Here is a 16,373-nt window from a genome sequence, read left to right as displayed (position 1 = left end):
GGGGAAGGAAGGGATCGTGGAGCATCCTTCCAGCTCTGCCTCTGCGTGCTGGCCGGCTTTAAACCCAGCCACACCGGCAAACGCTCACGTCCACACCACCCTGTGATTTGTGACTTACAAGAAGGCTAGGCAAATGAGGGCCAGGGGAGAAATTTCCTGGTTCCCTTTTGAGAACACATTTTAATGGAATTCACTGTACACTGGAGTACGAGGTTAATAATACTGTTAATAAATGAAACACAGTGCGAGCTGCTGATTCTACCCAGTTCGCTAAAACCACAGATTAATATGGCAATGAAAATAAACCACCACCACCACAACAACAACAACAAAAAAAAAAAAGAAAGAAAGAAAAAAAAAAGAGGAAATTTCAACCAGGCAAGTAAATGCCTTGTGCTCACGCAGCAAATGGACGCCACTGCTAGACTTACATTTTCTTTGGAAAATGATCTTGTGAAACACAGGTATCTGGTAACCTTGGATTTAAATAAGCCGTCTTTCCAGAGGTCAGCATCCACACCATCTGCTGTCTGTGCGACCTGCACCGGAGAGACAGAAGAGGAGCGCAGGTAAGGCAGGCTGGGACCGAAGGTGGACGTGGGAAGCTTCTCCGTACCTGCACCAATTAACATTGGGCCGAACTCTCCTGGCATCTCATTAGTTCATTTCACCAGACACCGGGAAGAGACTTTCCGAAAGGGGAAAAGGGAGAGTGTGAAAAATACAACTTCTAAAAATATTGTCCCCAGGGAAGCCATTGATTAAAGACACCCTGACAAAAATGGTTCTAATGAGAAAAGAGCAACTTTTGTTGCAATGGACCAAGGAGGGATTGGAGAAGTCAGCACATTAAGTCGCTCATTACCACTTACTCGGGGGACGGGAGAGGGGGCAGAAAAAGGTCCAGTGGGGTGTGAAATGCCACCTGAGAGGGGCGCCACCTGCGGGGAGCTGCCTGCTCCAGGACCCTGGGGCCAGCCGGGGTGCTTTGTCCATGGGACCCTGGTGGGGACCCGGGGCAGAGTGCCAGGGAAACTCCCTCCCTGCTGTGTCTTCTCCCTACAGGCTCTGTGAGGGGTACTCAAGGTCGGAAACTGTCTCATGATAGAAAAATAAAAAAGATTCAGCTCCTTGTTTATAGTCTCACTAAGAAACCGTTTTCCTGTGCGCGGCTAGAGAGGTGTTCCTCTCAGGAGCATCCAAGCATGAAGCCAGCCTTGATTTGAGTCTTAAAGGACCTGTGCACTGAGCTGGGGGTGGGGGGGGTCTCGCACAAAGGCCCCTGCTTTGGGGCTAAGAGTGGGCAAGGAGACTGGAGAGCGGGGGAGAAATGGCTGGACGAGGGCAGCACTGCCCCCATCTCCTTCCAGACAGCTCTCTTCCCGGCCTGTCAGGCAAGCTCTTCTTTCTCACCCAGCAGCCCGACGGGACGGCACTACCGGCCCAGGGTCTGTGGCTGGCACCCCCAGGGGGCACAGCTGGGAAGACGGAAGGAGCAGCACCCTGTTTCTGCTCTCTACCGTCTCCCCAGTTGTCCTGTTGAGGTTTAGAATTTGGGATGCAATCCTTGATCTGACAAACTGCTGAAAGCCCCTCCATGCTTTGCACGAAAACTGCCTCTATTCAGCCAGCCTGTATACACACGCCACAGCACGCCAATGGCCTCGGGCTGTCATGTGTGCAGGGGGATGGGGGCGTGCTGGGCTGCGACGCTGCCTGGATATCCCCGGGGCTCCCATAGCCATGTTCTCTGAGACTGCCTCAGAGAGGCCCAAAGGCCAACTGGCAAAAGAAAAATGCTTTTTTCCCCCCCACTCCAAACTGAACAATTGTAAATTAGCAAATGCAGCACTAGAAAAAGAAAGGTCCTTATGCTACATTTGCAAATATGTTTGACCTGAAACCTGGAGGAGGAATGGTATGGGGATAATCTCGGGAACCACTGACTTCAAGTATGTCGCCCCCACGGAAAGACATGACACAGAATGGCATCACGCCTCATCAGCACTTTCCCCCACAAATGTCCTCTATCGAGTTTCTTGGAAAACATGAGATTTCAGGCAGTGGCACTAACTCTCTGCCACCAAGGATCCCCTTTCTCGATTTTCTCCTGTGGATTCCAAGTTTTGAAAGATTTTTTTTGTTTCCCCAAGGGTCCTTTTCCTGTACTTCCTCAATTCTAGGCCGCAGTCATTTGGGAATCACCCATGGATTTCAAGAATAACGCTTCAGGAAAAAAGAACAGAATGTCCAAAGGTGCAGATCTATTTCAAGATGCATTGCAATTTCAGAGCCATTAAGATGTGAAAATAAAAGATGCTATAGGAATAAAGAAATAAGGGAACCTATATTCTCTAATAATAAATATTTTATTTTTGATAAATTAAAAAAAAAAAAGAGTCTGCAGAACACTGGAAGGCTGTGGAATCCCACGCTGGGACCTCAGAAGACAGAGCTGTCTTTAACCTCCCACCAGAAAAGGAATGGAGTTCAGAAGGGCTCTCCCGGATATCTGGGAATTCCACTGGGGGGGGGGGCAGGTGTGCCCTAGGTCAAGACTATTTTTTCCAGGGCTTGAGAATGGTGGTTCCTTCCCCACTGCCTGAATTTTCTTTTTTCTGGGTGAGAAGACACCTCACTGTGATAAAGAGGCCAGGGCAAGTGTGTAAAGAGAAAAAGCTCACAGTGGGCCTGCCCCTTCCTCAGAAGCCCAGGCAGTGGCAGTCCTCCAGCTCGCACTGGCGGAGCATTAAAAATGGACCACCAAGGGCCTGGCTTTGCCCTGAGGCCACAACTCATTTGCAATGAAGTAGAAATGTGTAACCCCCTCCAAGCTCACCTCCAAGGGGAGGTGAGGAGGGTGGTGAGAAAGAGCGTGAACAAGCACAAGCTCGTGCCCCCGTGTGTGTGTGTGTGTGTGTGTGTGTGTGCGCGCGCGCGCGTGTATGTGCATGTGTGTAGAATGCAGAGCTGCCCAAAGCCTGGACCCACACAGGGGATGGACTGGAGCGAGGAGTGAGAAGGCCCGGGGTCCCAGATCAACAGAAGTACTAGAGAAGTGGGCCTGGTGTCACAAAGCCGGGCATTCCCAGCCTTACCTTCCCCAGAACACCCAGAAAGTTCTTTCCCACCCAGTCACAGAAAGGTGTTTACTAATCTTAATTCTTCCCGTCCCAAATTAGATGAGTTAATGATCTACAAGTTAAGCTACGTATGAGGCAGGTGCCTGCACGGGCCTCCGTGCAGATACTCACATCTCCACTCTGCCCCTGAGACCCCAGAGGCCAGCCTCTGAATCCGGGATGGGAGAGGCCGTGGGGAGGTGGGCCGAGGGCTGCAGGAAGTGGTGCTCTAAGTGCAGCACAGCCCATACAATTAAGAGGTAGACTTGAACTTGACACCTGGTGGCTGAAGCAAGCCCCTCCTCCTGGGGGCACTTTGGTTAGAGATGATGTATGCACAAAGCGTCTACCTTAGTGGACTCCAGGCAGCACCCACAAAGCCCGGCTCATATGTCTGAACTAGAAATGAAGACATCTAGTCAAACCAAACCTTCAAAATGATGTCATGCTACATCAAGATTCAAAGAGTCCTAAACTGTCACACTGGGGTTCAGCTGGTCCTCTGGGAGTCCTTCTCCAACTCTGGGACTATATCCGGTTTTCAAACACAAATTATATGCATGTGCAACAAATGTTTACCTGTCCCCTGCTATCCTGCCCCTGGACTATAAGCTTCACAAGGAGAATGGTGATCCTTATCTCTTCCCTTCAGTAAGCACAGTGCCTGATGCGTATGGGCTCGATCAAAACTTGTTGAAGGAATCAAAGATTTGGCCATTAAATCAGGAGCAAAATGTGAAAAGCTATACACCTTGCTAGTGCGCCAAGTAAGGTAATCTCAAAAAAAATTTTTTAAAGATTTTATTTTTTTATTTATTTGAGAGAGAGGGGCGGGGAGGGAAGGAGCAGAAACCGAGGGACAAGCAGACGCCACACTGAGCATAGAGCCCAACACGGGGCTTGATCTGACGACCCTGAGATCATGACCTGAGCCAAAATCAAGAATCAGATGCTTAACTGACTGAGCCATCCAGGCACCCTGGTAATCAAACATTTTAAAAGGAAGTTTCCAGGATCTAATCCCTTGAGCTGAGTGTATCCCCTTCAGAATCCCCGCTCTGTGAGGTCACACACCCATTTCGACAAGGAGGTCCCTTAGTCTTCTGGTCATCTTGCTGGTACCCTGCCCTGTTCCCCAAATCACTGGAGCGTGTCCTGTGCTGCCATGGTGCCTTGAGAGTATCTGTTACGGGGTTTCACACGTGCACACACGCACACACTCCACAGCTTCAAACACACTCATGCTTCTCTCTTACACGCACTCACTCTTGCGTGCCCACCCTGTCTTCCCCGCATCTCCCTGGGTCCAGAAGCTGCTTCTGAGGAGGAGTAGGTGGGCGGTGACAGACTGAACGCATGGGTTTGTCTCCCTTCTCTGCCAATATGCATCTCAAAGGACAGCCGTGCGTGGAAGGTATAAGCCCCTAAAATAAAGAGCAAGAGAAGAGTGTGATGCCAGAGAGATGCCAACAACTGCCTGGAGACGTGGATGGTGAAAGGCTGGGCTTTAGCGAGTGGAGGGGGTGACATCTCAGGCCCGGGAGGGGCTAATGATTTGCCCCCCAGCCCCTGGGCCTCAGAGCCACCAGATTCCATTGGGGTGAAGGTGGGGGTCCTGGGGGTGGGTGTGAACAAGGTCTAGAAACACAGCAGTTACACTCCCAGAGCCCCACCCCCCACTTCAGATGCGTTTTCTCCAGAAACGGAACCAGTAAGGCTCAGGGCTCCAGAACACCAGGAGGAAGTAGATTCCAGATTGAAAACAGGGGGGTAACCACGCACACAGAATGGTGGGCCCTCCCCCTCCTCACCCCCACCTGCTACCACAGGCTTATCCTCCTTCCTGCTCCCGGCACCTCAGCAGCCAGGGGTATCCCCTAAACGCTGGATATGGAAGGATTTGTCTCTGGAGACACTAAAGACTGCCAGAGAGTGGGTCAGCACACCCAGGCTCCGGGGTCTCCTGCTACAAAAGTGCTTCGCAGCTCCCTCACCCTGGGAGCCGCCCACCAGCCCCCAGCCCCCAGCCCCACTCCCGGCCCTCCAACCACACCGACTAGTGTCTCCCTCTTAAATATAAACGGACAACAAAGGATCACCAGGTGCTGGGGTAAGTCTCCAATATGAAAGACAGGGTCCACACCAGAACAGGCATTTGAAGGTAGCACAGAGAGTATGAGGAAACAGTTAAAAGTTAAGGGACAAACGACCAAGCCCATAATTCATATGACTGCAACCACCAAACAAGAATGGAATATTGTGAAAAAATTCTAAAGGATCAATTTAAGAATAATATAAAGAACCTAGAAATAAAAATGTTATAGATAAAATGAAAAATTTAAAAAAATACTGGAGGAGAAAATTGAGGAACTCTTTTAGAAAGTAAAATACAAAGATGAGATAAGCTATAGGAAAGAAAAAACTATCAGGACAACGTCCAACTAATGCAATCTCCAGAAAAAGAAATAAAAAACAGAAGAGAAGGTGAGTGTACCTATTAAAGAGGCCTTGGATGTCTTAGCACAGGGAATGAAAAAGCCTCAAAGCAAATCAAGAGAGAATCCCACCAAATTTCAGAGAAATAAAGCATTTTTAAAACTTTCAGAGAGAAGTGATAGGTCACATACCAAGGAATGCAAATCGGAAGGCATCAGACTTCTCTGACACTGAACGCTAAATAAGAGGGAAAAAAGTCTGTAAAATTCTGGGGGAGGGGTGCCTGAGGGGTCTCAGCTGATGGAGCCTCTGCCTTCGCTTCTGGTCCTGATCCTGGAGTCCAGGGATGGAGCCCCGCACTCAGCTTCCTGCTTAGGGTGGAGTCTGCTTCCACCCCTCCCCCCGCTTGCTAGCGCACGCGCTCTCTCTCTCTCTCTCTCTATTTCTCCCCGGAATAAATAAATAAAATCTTAAAAAAAAAAATCCTGGGGAATTCTGGAATTCTCTACCAGAACCAATTAATCCGTGAGGATTAATTGACCCTTGAGGATGTGCAAGGAGTTAAGAAATTAATCTCCCATCGGGCCTTTCTTGGGAACCTACTGGGAAAATGCATCCGCAAAACTGGGGATGAAATCAATGAAGAGGAAACCACGAACCCCAGGAAACAGATCCTGCACAGGACGGTGAAGAGAGGGCAGCAGTGTGCCGGGGCCTAGACACAACACGAGGAATAGAAGAGAAGGCCATGGTGGGCCATCTAAGGGAGGAGGGACAGGAGAGTTTTTGGAATTGTACTTAAGCCCTGGGAAGAAATACAGATGGGTGTGTAACAGAGGTACTGGAGCATTTAGAAAACTAAAAACACAAGTGTAAAGCTGTTTGAAAATATAACTTATTAATTAACTTAAAAATTTTTTAAAGATTTAAACATGTGAATGTAAAAATCAATAGGCACTTAGTGTGGAGGTTCCTCAAAAAGTTAGAAATAGAACTACCCTATGACCCAGTAATGCCACTACTGGGTATTTACCCCCCAAATACAAAAACACTAATTCAAAATGGAGATAGATATATATGGAGAGAGAGAGAGAGAGAGAGAGGTAATTCAGCCATAAAAAAGAATGAAATCTTGCCATTTGCAATGGCATGGATGGAGCTAGAGAGTATTATGCTAAGCAAAATATGTCAGAGAAAGACAAATACCATATAATTTCACTCATATGTGGAATTTAAGAAACAAACAAATGAGCAAGGGGAAAAAAGAGAGAGAGGCAAACCAAGAAACAGACTCTTAAGTTTAGAGAACAAACTGATGGTTCCCAGAGGGGAGGTGGGGGGGGAGGGTGAAACAGGTGATGGGGATTAAGGAGAGCACTTGTGGTGGGCACCTGGTGATGTATGGAAGTGTTGAATCACATACATGTTATACACCTGAAACTGATGTAACACTGTACATTAGCTATGCTGGAAATACAATACAATACAACACAACACAACATAATACAACACAATACAACACAACACAATACAACACAACACAATACAATACAATACAATTGGGAAAAAATTAAAAAGAAAATTTAAAAATTTGAATATAAAAATCAACAGACACATAGACAATTAAGCAAATGAAAGAAACAAGTCAATGACTGATTCCAAGAAAGTGAAAAGGTTGTGTGAGAAAGAAAAGCTACCCTCAGCACACGACCTGACGGAGTGGTACTCCCTGTTGGCCTTATACGTAAACACTGACAACCCATTTACCAAAAATTGTGATGCTGCCTGATGGGGGAAATTATAAGAAAACTGAATGTGTAGGATAGGTAAATCAAGAAGTAAGCAGTATACTCAAATTATTCAGAAACAAGGAGATAAAGAGCCAGAAGTGAGGAAATCTAAGAGTTGAAAGTGACAACCTCTGGGGAGTGGAAAAGGAAGAGATGGTCTTATAAGCCTTTTGGTACTCTTTGATTTTTTTTTTTAAAGTAGACTCCATACCCAGTGTGGAGTCCAACATGGGGCTTGAACTCGCCACCCCGAGATTAAGACCTGAGCTGAGATCAAGAATTGGACATTTAACCACCTGAGCCACCCAGGTGTCCCAGTACTCTTTGATTTTTTTTTTAACTGTAAATGTATCACTTTGTTAAAAGAAAAGAGAATTTAAAAAAAATTGGAGAGCTGGGAAAATATATCATGGAAGACCATATGGGAATATATTATTCCTTTTAGGGAAACCCCCATGATCAGGGACATTCCTACAGGTGCAAAAGAACCCCAACGTGGTGCGTTCTCCAGAGTGTGACAATGTCCACAGCTGTGTGCACGGTGGATTCTGCTTTCTCTACTGCTAGAGTCCATGGAGAGTTACTCCCTGGGGCGGGGGGGGGGGGGGAGGGTCCTGTGAGTGGTGGCCCCCAGCCCTGCAGAACCAACCACAGGACTTCTACCACTTTATACTCCTCTGCATTCAGGCAAGGCCCTGTGTTTTCACGACATTCCTTTGCCTGCGAGACACAGAGGTCCTGGAGCTCACCCGCGTGTGAGACGGAGGGTTGGGGAAATGGAGGAGGAACCAGGACAGGAGCCCACAGAAACCAAGAAAAGTCAGAGCAAGCAGATCTCAGCGCGAGACAGGGCTTCTGGTTCACTGGAGGGCCAACACGTGACTCGGCCCCCCTAGGGGGCCGGGGGGAGAGCTGGAGCCCGATGCCACGACACCCTCGCAGACAACCTCTTGTGCAGTCTGCCCCAGTGTGGCACGTACTGCGGGGACTAGCAGCTAACACTGCTACACAAGAGTGTACCACTGGGTACACTCTAAGCGCGAGGATCCTCTCTAAGTCAGCAGTGTAAGTAACACATTCACGCAACAACACTAGGAGCCACGGCAAATCATAATCAGTTCCTCTTGATTTTATAGATGAGGAAACTGAGGAACAAAAGGGTCTTGGCTCAATCGATTGTGTTATGCCTATGCAAAAGAACAGTTACTCAGTTCTTAAAAAGGATGAAGTATATTTATAATTATGTCCATGATATATTAAGTGGGGGGGGATCTTCCTACCAAGAAGCATATGAGAGAACATAAACACGCAGTTCTCATAAAGCAGCGGGGACAGATGAACAGTCCAGTCAAGGAATGGACTGTGGCCGTGAACCAGCAGTTCACAGAAGCAAGACGAACGGCCAACGAACATGAAAATATGTTGCACGTGGGTAATGATTAAATTAAAGTGCCAATAGCCAAGATGCCACTTTCTCTGTCAAACTAACAAAGACACACTTTAAAGATTTTATTTATTTATTTGACAGACAGAGATCACAGGTAGGCAGAGAGGCAGCCAGAGAGAGAGGAAGGGAAGCAGGCTCCCTGCTGAGCAGAGAGCCTGATGCGGGGCTTGATCCCAGGACCCTGGGATCATGACCTGAGCCGAAGGCAGAGGCTTTAACCCACTGAGCCACCCAGGTGCCCCAAAGACACACTTTAAAGGGGAAAGACACAATCATCCAGACAGGCTCTGGGGAAGTCAGGTGCCCCGACTGCTGCTGGAGTATCAAGGGGTATAACTTCAGATGAGATTCATTTGGTGCTGCATATCACGGGCCTTAAAAACAGATGTGCCTGGGGCGCCTGGTGGCTCAGCCGGTTAAGCGTCCAGCTCTTGGTTCCGGCTCAGGTCAGGATCTCAGGGTCATGGGATGGAGCCCCGCTTGGGCTCCGCGCTCATCAGCGAGTTTGCTTTGGATTCTCTCTCTCCCCTCTATGTGTCCCCCACCCCGGGCTCGATCTCTCTCTCTCAAATAAATAAATAAATCTTTCAAAAAAAAACACAGACATGCCTGTGACTCAGGAATCCCACTCCCGGGCTGAGAGCCTAAGGCAGTGATGGGATGGGGACACGAGAGGATGGCCGCCATCTGTTCATTCATACTGAGTTTCTGGGCGCCCGGTTCTGATCACAGGGCAGACAACAGACAATCGAACAAGACAGACCCAGTCACCAGCCCCACAGGGTCACAGTCTCGATGGGGGAACACACACAGTAAACACGCAAGCAAAAATGTAAGATAATGTTAGAGAGGAGTAAGTGCCTTGTATACAATAAAATAGGGTAACAGGAACAGAGAGCGAAGGAAGAGGCTGCTTCGGGTGGGGTGATCAGGGAGGCCCTCTCTGATGAAATGCCTCGGTGCTGACACCTGGGGGACGAGAAGAAACCATCTCAGGAGATCTGGAGATACAGCCTTGCAGGGCGCGGGGAACAGCTAACGTGAAGATAGGTGGAAACCAGGCTGATGGGTTAAGGGAACAAAAAGCGGGGTTCCATCACCAGAGCCTGGTTACATGGGAGGAGTATTATCTATACATCCCTTGGGGCACAGGGAAAAGTGAGGAATGATGAATTTCTCATGATTAGAGAACATCCTTACAGTGGCAGACTCTGCAGCAGGAAACAATGTGGAGGACACGTATCTAGGAACATGGGAAGTTCAGGGGGAAGCCTAAGTCACAAAACGGTTTAGATAGTACAATCTCATATTTCGTTTCTTAAAAATAATCTACATTATAGTCTAACGATCCAGACAAATGTAAAGCCAAGCGTTAACCACCGTTTGGCTCTGAGCAGTTGAGATCATGGGTATTTTTTGGTGTTCTCTTTCTTAATTGAAGTGTAATCAACACACAATGTCGTATTAAGCTTCGGGTGTATAACTCAGTGATTCGACTTCTGTTGATACCGTGAAATGATCCCCGAGGTAAGTGTAGTTCATGTTTGTCATCACACAGACATTTTGTTTGAGGTTTAGACTCTCAAATATGCAACACAGTATTATTAACTCTAGTTACCCCTCCCCATGACTGCTGTGTTGTTGTTGTTTTTTTTTAAAGATTTTATTTATTTGACAGAGATCACAGGTAGGCAGAGAGGCAGGCAGAGAGAGAGGGGGAAGCAGGCTCCCTGCTGAGCAGAGAGCCCGATGCAGGGCTCGATCCCAGGACCCTGGGATCATGACCTGAGCTGAAAGCAGAGGCTTTAATCCACTGAGCCACCCAGGCGCCCCATGACTGCTGTGTTTTATAACTGCAAGTTTGTTCCTTTTGACTCTCTGTAGCTTTTATGCTAAGAAAAACAACCATCTACAAGACTTCATTTGATGGGGTGAGAAATAATGATCTATGGGATTTCAACTTGAGAAACACTTTGTGAGATCAGCTCCCCCTCAGAGCTGCCCAGAGAGGGGCTGCGTGGTAAGTCCTTAAAATGGTCAGCCGTTCTTCCTTGTCAGCACTGTGTACTCCCTGCCCAAGGAGAGGTTCTCGAAAGACACCACAGCTGACCACGAGGCTAACTACCAGACTGGTCACCCCATGCACGCCCTGGTGTTTTAAGGGAGCCCACCCACAACGCAAAGATGTATCTGGCAGACACAAAGTGATTAAAAGGGCCAGGAAACTCTGCAGACATTCCAAAGGAAATATCTGGCCAGCGCTGTGAATAATGAAGTTCAAAGGGCTCTTGATGTGTGAGATCACCCACTGTGGAAACACAGACACTCGGCCCAGGTCAGACAGTGGCCAACCGTGAAGCCATTTCAACTCTCAATCAGAGCAGTTGGGGCACCGTGTGGAGACAGGGAGCTGGTCACCTCTCTGCCAAATCCCTAACAGGAGGTGTGCCCAAAACGCTTTCTAAAACCCTAACATGAAGAGAGCCATCTGACTGATGACGAGGCCAGAAATCCTTGGTCGTTGTTTGGTTCTGATTTCATTTGCATTATTTTATCATTCTGTATCCTGAACTGACAGCTCAAGTCACCATAGATTTTCAGCTGAAATGTCTAACGTTTCTTAGCAAAAGAAATGGGTGCACGCCCCTGTCCCTGAGACCGGTCCATCTCCCTCGGTCTCTGCGATTTCCTGCCTCCCTGGCTTTGCTCTTCGGGTTCCCTCTGGAACCTCTCTGTGTGGAACGCTCTCATCACTTCGAGCCTGGCTGAAGGAACCCTACCCCTGCCAAGCCTTCCTGATGACGCCAGCCAGAAGCACACACTCTTCTTCCAGGATCTTCCGTTTCCTTTGGTTTCTTGCATGAAACCTCTAGGATGGAGAAAACCAGAGACAAAGGGAAGAACTCAGATTTCTGAAGTCAGGTAGATGGGAGTTCAAGACCTGGCTTTGCCACTTACATACCATGGTATCCCAGAAGTCATATTTTTCCTTTCTGAACCTCATCGAAAAATGAAAATCATAATAATGCCTAACTCACGGGATTCTTTGTGATGATTAAAGGCCAGAAAGCACACAGAAAGTACGCAGTCGTGATGCGATACCGCTTTCTACCTGCTACGATGACTGTTCTCGAGAAGACAGACAACAGCACGTGCAGACAAGGATGTGGAATCAGAAGCCCGTGTCCGCCGCTGGCGGGATGGTAATGGGGAGCAGCAGTTTCAGAAACGGTCTGGCAATTTCTCCAAATGTTTAACACAGAGTTACCAGCGGATCCAACAATTGCAATCTCAGGCGTAAGCAGCATTCTTCATAACTGCCCCGAAGAGGCTACAACCCAAATGTCCCCCACCTGATGAATAAACAGAAGGTGGTACATCCATACAGTAGGATCTCTTTCAGCTGTGACAAGGGGTTGATGCACAAACACCTGCTATATCACAGGGGTCCCTGACAGCATTGTGCTAAGTGAAAGAAGATGGTCACCAAAAGGCACATCTGTATCACACCCTTTACGCGAAATGTCCAGAAAAGGCAAATCTGCAGAGTCTGAAAGCACACTGGTGGTGGCCAGGAGTTTCAGGATTCTTTTTGGGGTGACGAAAATATTCTAGAACTACATAGTGGGGGAGGCTGCACAGCTCTGTGAACACACTGAAAACCACGGAATTGTTCACTGGCAAAGGGTGAATTTTATGGTATGGGAGTGATATTTCCATAAATCTATTCTCTTTTAAGCTCTTGGCATGAGACCCGGCATGTGGTATACACTCTTAAGAGTATTAGCTCCTTATTATTTCTGCTCCTTGAAGTAGGATCCTAGTCATTCAGCAGGGTCTTTTCCAGAGTACCCAGCCCCAGGCCCTGCTGGTAGGACACCATCAGTTGTTTCCCAAGTGGCTGAATGAATAAGGAAAGGAGTATATGGTAAGAAAGTGCACAAAGACTGAAGCTGGCCCATGAGGGGCTCCACAGACACTTTTCTTCATTCTACCTGCCGCACAGCTGCTGTGACTCCAGCAGGCAATGGAGAGGGCTGGTGCCTGAGGTTGGGCAGGGTGGAAGAAAGCAAAGGTCCCTGGTGATACCCCAGAAATCAGGAGGCCTGCTTTTGCACTTGCTGATGGGGAAAGGCAGACACAAAGGGAAATTGGTTCCTGGAGACCCATGAGGCCAGGAGCTAGAAAATGGGATGTAAGTGTGGGCAGGGCACTTGGCTACATCAAATCGGGAATGTTCTATCCTTTCCTGGTCATCAGGAAGGATGGCTTGGGAACATGGCCCTGGACCTCTGCAGACCTCAGGGAGAAGAGCAGCAGGTTTCCTTGGGGCTGGCTGGCACCCATACAGAGGAGGGCTCCTCTCCGCCAGACAGTCTGGGACAGAGCTGCGGATGGCACAGCAGTGGTCAAGCAGGAACTGTTCAATCAATACCACTCAGACATCTGCACGTCACTGTGAAACAAAAAACTGAATTAGAGCTCTAGCTCCCATAAAAACAAATTCCGGGTGGATTAAAGACTAAAAGTGAAAAGTAAAACTTGAAAACATTTCAGAAAAAAATGTAAAAAAATCTTTATGATGTTAATGGAGGAAATTATTAAAGAAATAGATACATGTGTAGAAAAAAGTCCATAAAAGAGAAGATGGACGAATTTTACTACTCTAAAATTTAAAACTTCGGTTCTACAAAGGACACTACAGACAGTAAAAAGACAAGCCTCAGACTCTGAGCAATGCGTTAACAGGCAGTGGATTAATTTCCAAAATAAATAAAGAACTCCTACAAATCAAAGAGAATAAGAAATAATCCAAAAGAAAAAATGACATACAATATGTAAAAGCCATGGGAGAAAACGTTCAACCTTCTAGGAAATGCAAATTTAAAATGACAACATTCTATCGTTAAGTCAAATCACTGACCAAACCGTAAATATCCGCCAAAAATTGGGGCCCAGAGTGGCAGAGTCACTTTGGAGAACACACTCACGGCATTTAGTAAGGTGAAAATGACCTAGCAATTCCACTCCGAAATTGTTCTCTAGAGAAATTCTTAGCATAAAGATGTGAAGGTATTGTTTATAACAGTGTTTATAAAAGTAAATTATTAGAAATGACCCAAATCTTTATCAGCAGAAGTATGAATAAATACGTCATAGTCTATTCATGCAACAGATTTTGATAACAACCTTGGAAATATGAAATACATGAATTGGAGCGGTTATGTCAACAGGGATAAATCTCAAAAATAATGCTTAGCAAAAAGCAAGTTGAAAAATATGTGCAGTATGATGATAGGCTCCATATGAATATCATCTGTACAAAGTCCGAAAACAGAGGAATGTGCCAGAGTGATAAACACCAAAGTCGGTAGTTACTCTGGGTAAAGGAGGAAGCATGGCCTGGAGGGGGCACAGGCACCAATAATGTTTTCTCTCTCTTCTTGAAAAAAAATTTCATATAAACTTAGTGAAATATTAATATCTGAAAAAGCTGCATGGTGGTTACACGGATATTTGTTACATTATTCTCTATGTTTTCCTAATATACACTTGAATCTTCAACAACACGGGGGTCCACTTCCTCGCCAATTTTTTTGTGATAAATACTGTACGGTGCTGTAAATGTTATTTTCTTTTTCTCATGTTTCCCTAATAACATTTTCTTTTCTCTAGCTTATTTTATTGCAAGAATACAGGATGTAATACATAAAATAAAAAGAGGTGTTAATTAACTATGTTATTTGTAAAGCTCCTGGTCATAGTAGGCTTTTAGTAGTTAAGTTTGGGGGGCACCTGGGTGCTTCGGTGGGTTAAAGCCTCTGCCTTCGGCTCAGGTCATGATCTCAGGGTCCTGGGATGGAGCCCCGCATTGGGCTCTCTGCTCAGCAGGGAGCCTGCCTCCCCCACTCTCTCTGCCTGCCTCTCCGCCTACTTGTGATCTCTGTCTGTCAAATAAATAAACACAATCTTTAAAAAAAAGTAGTTAAGCTTTTATGGAGTCGACATTTATATAGGGATTTTCAATTGTGCAAGTGGGGGAGCGGTTGGCACCCTTATCCCCCATGTTCAAGGACAACTGTATATGAAATACTTGATAATACAGTTTTTATTCATTTGATTTTTTTCAAGGTTTTATTTATTTAGTGAGAGAGAGAGGGGGGAGGGGCAGAGGGAGAAGGGGAGAGAGAGTCTCAAGCAGACTCCATGCTGAGGGTGGAGACTGATGCGGGGGTTGATCTCACGATTCTGAGATCACGACCTGTACCAAAATCAAGAGTCAGGACGCTTAACCAACTGAGCCCTTACCAAGGTGCCCTTGGTAATATAATTTTTAATTAAAAAAATCAGGTTGTAGACCCCTTAAGAAACAAATGAGTGGGGCCTTCAAATACTTGCAAACATTCACAAGGAGGAAACTTGCCAGAGAAAACACAGGCACCCGCTGAAATTTGAATTTTGGGTGAACCATGAGTAATCTTTTTCAAATTTCAAAAAATGTTCAAGATTTTCAGATTAAGTTGGGCATCCTATTATTTTTATTTGTTAAGTCTGGCAACCCAAACAAGGCAGGGGTGTGCTCTGCAGTTCTGTCCAGTGAAAAGCAGGAAGAAAACCACACGCCGAGCACCAGGAGGATGCTGCTGTAAGCCCGTGCGCTCTGCACGGACCACCACAGGCCAGGGAGCAAGAACGTGTTAGTCCCATACACAGGAGTCTAGAAAGATCTAACCGGCATGTTGCATCATTTGGGGAAAAGAAAGCAAGAGCTTATTGAATGATCTACTTTATATTGAAAAGTCGAGTTACAATGACATAGTTCCATAAGTCATTTAAACACGGAAGTGCTGGGGGAAGAGGAAGAAAAAGAGCAACCTGAGGGCGGTGGCTAATAGATATTAGGGGGTGATAATAACTTGAACCTTGGCTCTATTATTTGGTTTTTTAAAATAAGATTTTTCTATCCCTTATTTAATTAAAAATAAATACAATTTTTTTTTGCAAAAAGAAAAAAAACAAGTCTAGAAGGATATTGTTAATAACATGCATAAGACTAGAAGAAAGGAAAGGTAGTAATATTTTCACTCTTCAGTTCTTATAATTCTATATGATTTGGATTTTCTGAAATGAGCTTTTATAATTTTTAAAATGTCATGAAGATATTTTTAATTAAAAAAAAAGGGCAGGGTTCATTAATCCTCTCTCTACCACAGGATCCGGAGATTAAGAGAGAATTATTATGGAGGCAGCTGCTGAACAAAGGTTAGAAGAGAGAAGAAAGAGGAGCTGCTCACAAGGCTCTTCCCTCTCTGTCTCCGCTAACCGTGGCACAGTATCTCCAAGTCCTTTTCTCTTGGGACTCTGGGGTAACAGCCTATGCCCCACACCACCCAATCCCTACTCTCCTGGGCCAGGAAAGCAGAAGGCAGCAGTCGAGAACATGGGCTTGGGTACAGGACAGAGGGATGTGAGCTCAAATCGTGGCTTCACTACTTGGTGGCTGTGTGACCTTGGCTGAGTTCCTCAACCTCTCTGAGCCTCAGCTTGTGTCTCTGTAAATGGAAACAGTAGACTCAA

The 16,373-nt window shown here is 46.4% G+C and overlaps 1 protein-coding gene across 2 annotated transcripts in view; it reads right to left on the bottom strand.

The window, feature by feature from the left end:
- Positions 1-16,373, bottom strand: part of MVB12B (multivesicular body subunit 12B) — a gene marked incomplete at its 5' end in the record, with an annotated part of 77,710 nt that overhangs the window by 18,211 nt on the left and 43,126 nt on the right. For both annotated transcript variants that reach the window (XM_080820633.1, XM_080820632.1), the window contains one exon: positions 432-539. In XM_080820633.1, coding sequence (XP_080676759.1) covers positions 432-539 — 108 coding nt within the window. The remainder of the gene's footprint in view (positions 1-431; positions 540-16,373) is intronic.

The sequence above is a fragment of the Martes martes genome (assembly GCF_963455335.1).
Source record: "Martes martes genome assembly, chromosome: 12".
Classification (NCBI taxonomy): domain Eukaryota; kingdom Metazoa; phylum Chordata; class Mammalia; order Carnivora; family Mustelidae; genus Martes; species Martes martes.
Note: the sequence above shows the minus strand (reverse complement) of the source record. Positions and strands in the feature narration are given on the sequence as shown.